This window comes from Chrysemys picta, chromosome 20 (assembly GCF_011386835.1).
Source record: "Chrysemys picta bellii isolate R12L10 chromosome 20, ASM1138683v2, whole genome shotgun sequence".
In the NCBI taxonomy this organism is placed as follows: Eukaryota; Metazoa; Chordata; order Testudines; family Emydidae; genus Chrysemys; species Chrysemys picta.
The window spans coordinates 75,670-82,013 of record NC_088810.1 but is presented as its reverse complement, the minus strand read 5'-3'; the positions used below and the strand labels follow the sequence as shown (position 1 = coordinate 82,013).

Genomic DNA, 6,344 nt, shown 5'->3' with positions numbered 1-6,344 from the left:
GCAGGTTTGGGGATTGTTTGAGAAGCACTGAATAAAAAAGGGGCACCAAGAGGGCAGAACATTTCCCTATAGTGCAGGAGTCGCTGGGAGAGATTCTCTGGCTTGTGCTGTTCCAGGGATCGGACTAGGTCTCTTCTGGCCTTAAAACACTAGTTGCTATGTTAATTATTATTAATTAGCTGAGCTTGTAATCGTCAGGACCCAGAGCACAACACACACAGAAATAACTTGTTGCGGCAGCTGGATTTATTACGGTCTCTTGCACTTGCTCTGGCTATGCATCACCAATCCTCACCGAGATGGCCTCCCTCTTCCCCTTGTCTGGGTCCAGCGGAGTGGTGAGAGTCTACATGTTCCCAGACGTGACACATTCTGTCTGAACTAGTTGGCAGCCATGGTGCTCTTGATCCAGGGCAGCAGGGAGCAGACTTTGGTGTAGACTCCGGGTTGGTCCTTCTGGGCACAGCCGACCCCCCAGGACACAATGCCCTGCAGCTCCCCATTGCAGACCAGTGGACCACCAGAGTCTCCCTGTGTGTAAGTTGAGAGGAAGGAGATGCCAGCAAATTAGTGGGCGGTTAGTCACTGTACCTCCCCAGTCCCTTATACTGCATGCATCACCCAGATCCCTCCCCCTGTCTGCTGGCAGGAGGGCTAGAGTCTCTCTAACAGCCTGACAGGGCCGTGGCCATTAACCCTCACCTGGCATGCATCCTTGCCTCCCTCCAGGTAGCCAGCGCACAGCATGGTGCTGGTGATCATCCCGGGGTAGGAGCCCTCGCACTCTGCGTTGCTGAGAATGGGGATGTTGACGCACTGCAGGTTGTAGGGGCTGAACACTGAAAGGTAGAGGGGAATTGTTAGCACCAGGCATTCTCCTCCTTCCCATGCTGCACCCTGGAGGGATGAAATCTGCCTGAGCACTAGCCAGGGAGGCAGAATACTCTGAGTGGGCATGAGCGCACCTGGATTCTCTCCCTGGCTCTGGGAGGGGAGTAGGGGCTAGTGGATTAGGGGGGGGGGGGAGGGAGCCAGGATTCCTGGGTACTATCCTGGCTCTGAAAGAGGAATAGGGGCTAGTGGGTTAGAGCAGGGTGTGTGGGGTGGGGGAGTCAGGACTCCTGGGCTCTGTCCACAGCTCTGGAGGGGCTTTGGCTTAGCTTCCCCCCTCTATAAAATGTGGATGGGCTCCCTGTGGGGTGGGGAAGGGGCACATGTGAGGATGGTTTAGTTACTGTTGGCAATACCCATCGCCTTGTGTCTGGCCTTTGTTTTCTCAGATATGGGAACAAGGGCCTTGTGCTAACTCCATGCACCTGTCGCTGTTTCAAGCTCCAGTTCTCAGCCGGCCTCAGCGGACGCTAACCTCTGGGCTGTGCCAGCTGGCCAGGTCTGGGCAGTGTCAATACAGGGCGGAGGGTGTGCAGAGATGGGCTCAGAGCTCATCACTGGGGTTGTGGAAGGGGGCTCCAGTGGAGTTTGGCAGGCCAGGTCAGGGTACCTCACTTGTATAAAATCCCTCTTTGCTGTCCCTCCCCCCCCCAACCCTGCCTCTCTGTGTCTGTGCTTTGACTAGGAATTCTCTGGGCAGGGACATCCACAAATGCCTGGTACATCGTGGGCCGTGTCATCAGCAGATGATGGCGCTCAGCAGCCTCGGAGCTCCTGAGACAGAGAGAGGGCGAAACTCACCACCGTCACTGAGGATATTGCCCCATCCCGACACCACACAGGAAGTGCCGGCAGCTGGGCAGGCGGTCGGCAGGGAAACGGGCTGGACATAGGCGTCCGTCCGGACAGGGTGAGCCAACTTGATGAGCATGATGTCGTGGTCCAGTGTCTGGTAGTCATAGCTGGGGTGCCACACAATGGTCTCGATGCGCATCAGGTGCTCGGTGTGTTCAAAGACCTGGATGTTGTGGTCTCCCAGGATCACCTGCATGGAGTCGGGGCTGGGAAACGAACGGTGGCTCAGAGCCCCTCTGGACAGGCCGCACCAGCCCCTCTAATCTCAGCCTGCTCCCACCCACCTGGTGCTGCAATAAAGATGCAGTCACACACACACACACACACACACACACACACACACACACACACACACACACAGAATTCCACACTTACTAGTACCAGCAGTGGGCAGCTGACACCACCCACTGGTCCGTGATGAGGGATCCGCCACAGAAATGGTACCCGACATTAAGGGAGACCTGCCAGGGCTGTGAATGGGGGCTGCACTCGTATCCCCCGACAATCCTGTCTACTCCCTGTGGTGCAGCAGCTGTGGGGAGAAAGCATCCACTGGATTACATGGGTGACATCTGTAATGAAGTGGCAAATCCTGCAGTGGGGTTGGGAAAGCTCTGGACTCTTGTTCCCGTCCCCCCCTTTGGGTCTGACGAGCTGGTGGTGGGCCCTGGCGCTGACCAGGATGGATGCTGTTAGTGTGTCGAATCCTTAAAGTGGAGGACTTTAGAGAACCTAAACCCAGGAGTGTTGCTTTAATGGGACCACGAGCCCACTCCTGTAATGGGATCCACACAGATGTTCTCTCAGTGGGACTCCAGTGGGCTAGTGCTCTCCGTACGGGTCGGACTGTGGGATCGGGGACTGCTGCTATCTCTCCTTGGGTTTTTACATTTTCTTGCTGTGTTGGAAACGCACCACAAGAGCCTTGACTCATGCAGACAGAAGCCAGGAAATGAAACTGCTGAGCCTTGTTCCACTTGCCTGAGATGAGCAAAATGCAGAAGGTGAATAAATCCCATACAGGGTGACTAGAACTCAGGCGTTTGCACCAGTCTCTGCCATGATCAGTGACATGGGAGCATTTTAGACATTGAAAATGATCCTCCAATGTCTTTTGGATAAACTCTGAGAGAGATAAAGGGCCTTGTTTACAATCTGCAGTGGGAGGGAACGTGTCTGTCAGGAGCATTAAACTCGTGAGCACTGGCAAGGTGGCGCAGACTGAGCACGTGTGAGTCTAGGATGCCCATTTGGCTTGTGGGATTCATTGTTTAGGCCCCGATCCTGCAAACACTCGTGCATACATATGACCTTACTCAGGTGAGTCAGCCCATTGGGTTTGTGCACTATAAGTTGCTGGATTAGGGGCCTTATTTTGGCAATAGTCATTTTAAATACCACTGTTAGATAGACCGGGCTCTCTCCTGTGCGGCAGTGCGCCACTGCTCTGTTCCCATTTATCTGCATGGATTGTTAAATTGCATAGGCAGTTGCTTGACTACACTTCGGTTTGTTATGAGGTAGATTCAAGTGACCGAATAACCAGGATCAGCGAGGTTTATTGCTGAAAGCCAGTAATAAGATAGTACAGGGAAAAGGTTCTATACGATACCAGTCTCCAGGAAGCCGTCTCATTCAGCGTTGTTACATTCACCTAACACGGAAGGTGTGCTCACGAAGTTACGCCCCTAAAGCCATCTTTTTATACCCTGTCTGTTTACAAGTACAAGGTACTCTGTATGTCATCTGAAACTAGATTTAACTAATCCGCTTTCTACCTTGTTTTCCTGGTACCATGTCCTACCCCTTATCTCTTTGTTCTGAAGACTTGCATTCCAGGGACCAAAGAGCATGAAGGCACCTCCTGGGTCTGAGGGTACATCTACACTACAGCGGGGAGTCGGTTTAAGATACGCAAATTCAGCTACGTGAACAGCGTAGCTGAATTCGACGTATTACAGCCGACTTACCCCGTTGTGAGGACGGCGGCAAAATCGACTTCTGCCGCTTTTTGTCGGCGGCGCTTACTACCACCTCCGCTGGTGGAGTTAGAGCGCCGATTCGGGGATCGATTGTCGCGTCCCGACGGGACGCGATAAATCGATCCCCGAGAGGTCGATTTCTACCCGCCGATTCAGGCGGGTAGTATAGACCAGACCTGAGAGAGGGTAGAACAATCATGTCTTGTCCTTTTCCTTAGGGACATTCCAGTATAGGCCTATAAGAGCAATTCCTTATCTGGTGCTATGGTAAAACTGTCATCTGTCCTGGGCTTGACAGCTTCCCTATTTGCTTAAGCCAAAACTTTCTTTAGAAAATGGAAGGGGCTATGGGATACTTAGCATAAGTGAGCAGGGTTCTATAACAAGCATAGGCCACTCTAGGCTATGTAACTGTTATATTGCTCTTATGTGTTTTAATACTTACTGATATATACCTATTGATAATGTGAGTTATATAAGCACTAGCCCAGCATATATTAGTCAACACACGTCTCCACTCCTGCTGGACAGAGGCAGGACACAGCAGAGGACCTGGCCCTTCATCCATCCCTAATACAGAGCATGGACGCAGCGATGCCCAGGTGAACCCAGAGGTTTCAGCTGCTCCATTACTAATGCACTAGCTCCGGCAGAAATTACACTTTGTTTCATTTTAATCCTTAGCTGGAGCCTGTTTAATTTCACTCTGACTTTGCAGCTATGTCCCTGCCACTCGTCACTACCGAGCTCCACAAGCTAGCCTGGCTGCATACAACATAATTACCTGCCGCCGCAAGCAACGCCAGCACGAGCCACATTTTCATACTTCTCTCCAGGCTGTTGGACAGAAAAGAACAAGCCCCAGCCCTCAGGTATTTATAGGGGAGCTGTTATGGAAAGGTTATTACTAATCTGCTTGCTGGAGGTTTCTCCAGGTGGGCAGCAGATGCGGCTTTCACATGAGCCACTGACAGGGTAATGAAACATGTGATAAAGTATGTCTGGCTTGTTTATTTCTGATTCTTAGCCAGATCTATTTTTCTAATACTAGACACCTCAATATGCACCATAGGAGCGGTCCAATGGCAGGTGTCTGGACTTCTGGATACCATTCCTAACAGTTGGCCTTAGTAAAAACCCAGGTTGCTACAGGGAGTGGGGTGGGAGCTCAATAGAGATGCTCTTCCCTTGCAGTCAATGCCCAAGTGCAGTGTTAGGGGTTGCTGTGCTACAGTCAGTGGGTTGGGGTCTATTAGGGGGTGCTCTCCCCACTCAGTCAGTGCTGGACCCAGTACCCTATCATGGCACTAGAGGGAGCTGTATTACACAGAGCCAGGTGGGGATGTGAATGGAGACACTCTCTCCTTGCAGTCAGTGCGGGCCCCAGTGCCCCATCATGGCAGTATGAGGCGCTGTAGGGTAGGGAACAAGGTGGGGATGTGAATGGGGGAACTCTCTCCTTGCAGTCAGTGCAGGCCCCAATACCCCAGTGTGGCAGTATGAGGCACTGTAGGGTAGGGAACAAGGTGGGGATGTGAATGGGGGCACTCTCTCCTTGCAGTCAGTGCAGGCCCCAATACCCCAGTGTGGCAGTAGGGGGCACTGTGCTGCTGGAAGTACCATTTTCGGGCTGGGACATGTTACCCTGGCCATGGATTCTGTGGTTGCTGAAGACCCCATGCCATCAGCTGTGAGAGGTCGCTCTTAAGCCCCCTGTCCTGGCAAATCCCAATAAGCTTTGAGAGAGGAATGCAGTGTGCACCTGGAGAAAGTTGTGAGAATGGCAGGGTTGTTGCCTCATGGCTCCCTTTCTGTAGGAGGTCTTGCTAAGGTTGTGCCTGCACTGGGCCATTGGGGACCTTGGCTCTTCTCCAGTACAGACAAGGCTATGGAGCAGGGGAAGCTCCTTAGTGGCTGGCTGCTTAGACTGTGAGCTCTGGGTCAGGGTCTGTCTCTTGTGTGTACAGCCAGGGGTGTGATGGGGCCCCGACCCCAGACTGGGAAAGTCAGCCATGCCCATGGTACAGTAACCTGAACCTGCTGGACTCTCCAGATGCCGCGGGCAGAGCTGTCCCAGCAGTGAATTACAGACTTGCTTTCCTAGTGTTTAACTAGTGGTGCTATTGGCGATGAGGGACAGGCTACACAGCTCTACAGCCAAAATGCTTCTGAAATAAATGTAGTCAAACTTTACTAATTCTGGGTCACTGAGAACGAAAATGATGCTTAAAATTGTTGATTGGCTCTAGTTTTCAAGATATGCTATTGGGTCAGTATATACGACCCTTGACTTGGGAATGGCGGAGGATAAGTGAGTTATAAAGGGAAGGGATCTCAATTTAAACCAGAAATGACTAAAATACATCTTTGACTGGATCTATGAATAAATCTGTGACTGGGTTTGGACAGTACTTGCTTTTTAGGCAAAACAATGAATGATGCAATCTGAAGCTGGTATTGCATCATACATGATATGAATTGCATCATGTTATTCCTAGAAGTCATGGATGATGCAATCATAACGAAGCTTACGTCACTCTGCTGAACAAATTGCCCTATATCAGCTCTAGAAATCATACAGTGTCGTGCTCTTATTTGTCAGTGTTTGATTTTGCA

The 6,344-nt window shown here is 51.5% G+C and overlaps 1 protein-coding gene across 1 annotated transcript; it reads right to left on the bottom strand.

The window, feature by feature from the left end:
- Window positions 1-237: 237 nt before the first annotated feature.
- LOC101938626 (serine protease 1-like) lies at window positions 238-4,652 on the bottom strand. The gene is made up of 5 exons (XM_005289492.3): window positions 4,513-4,652; window positions 2,122-2,278; window positions 1,693-1,952; window positions 703-839; window positions 238-531 (listed from the first exon to the last, which is right to left on the bottom strand). The coding sequence occupies exons 1-5, from the start codon at window positions 4,550-4,552 to the stop codon at window positions 382-384; spliced, it is 744 nt and encodes a 247-aa protein (XP_005289549.2). The 5' UTR covers window positions 4,553-4,652; the 3' UTR covers window positions 238-381.
- Between the last annotated feature and the right edge of the window lie 1,692 nt (window positions 4,653-6,344).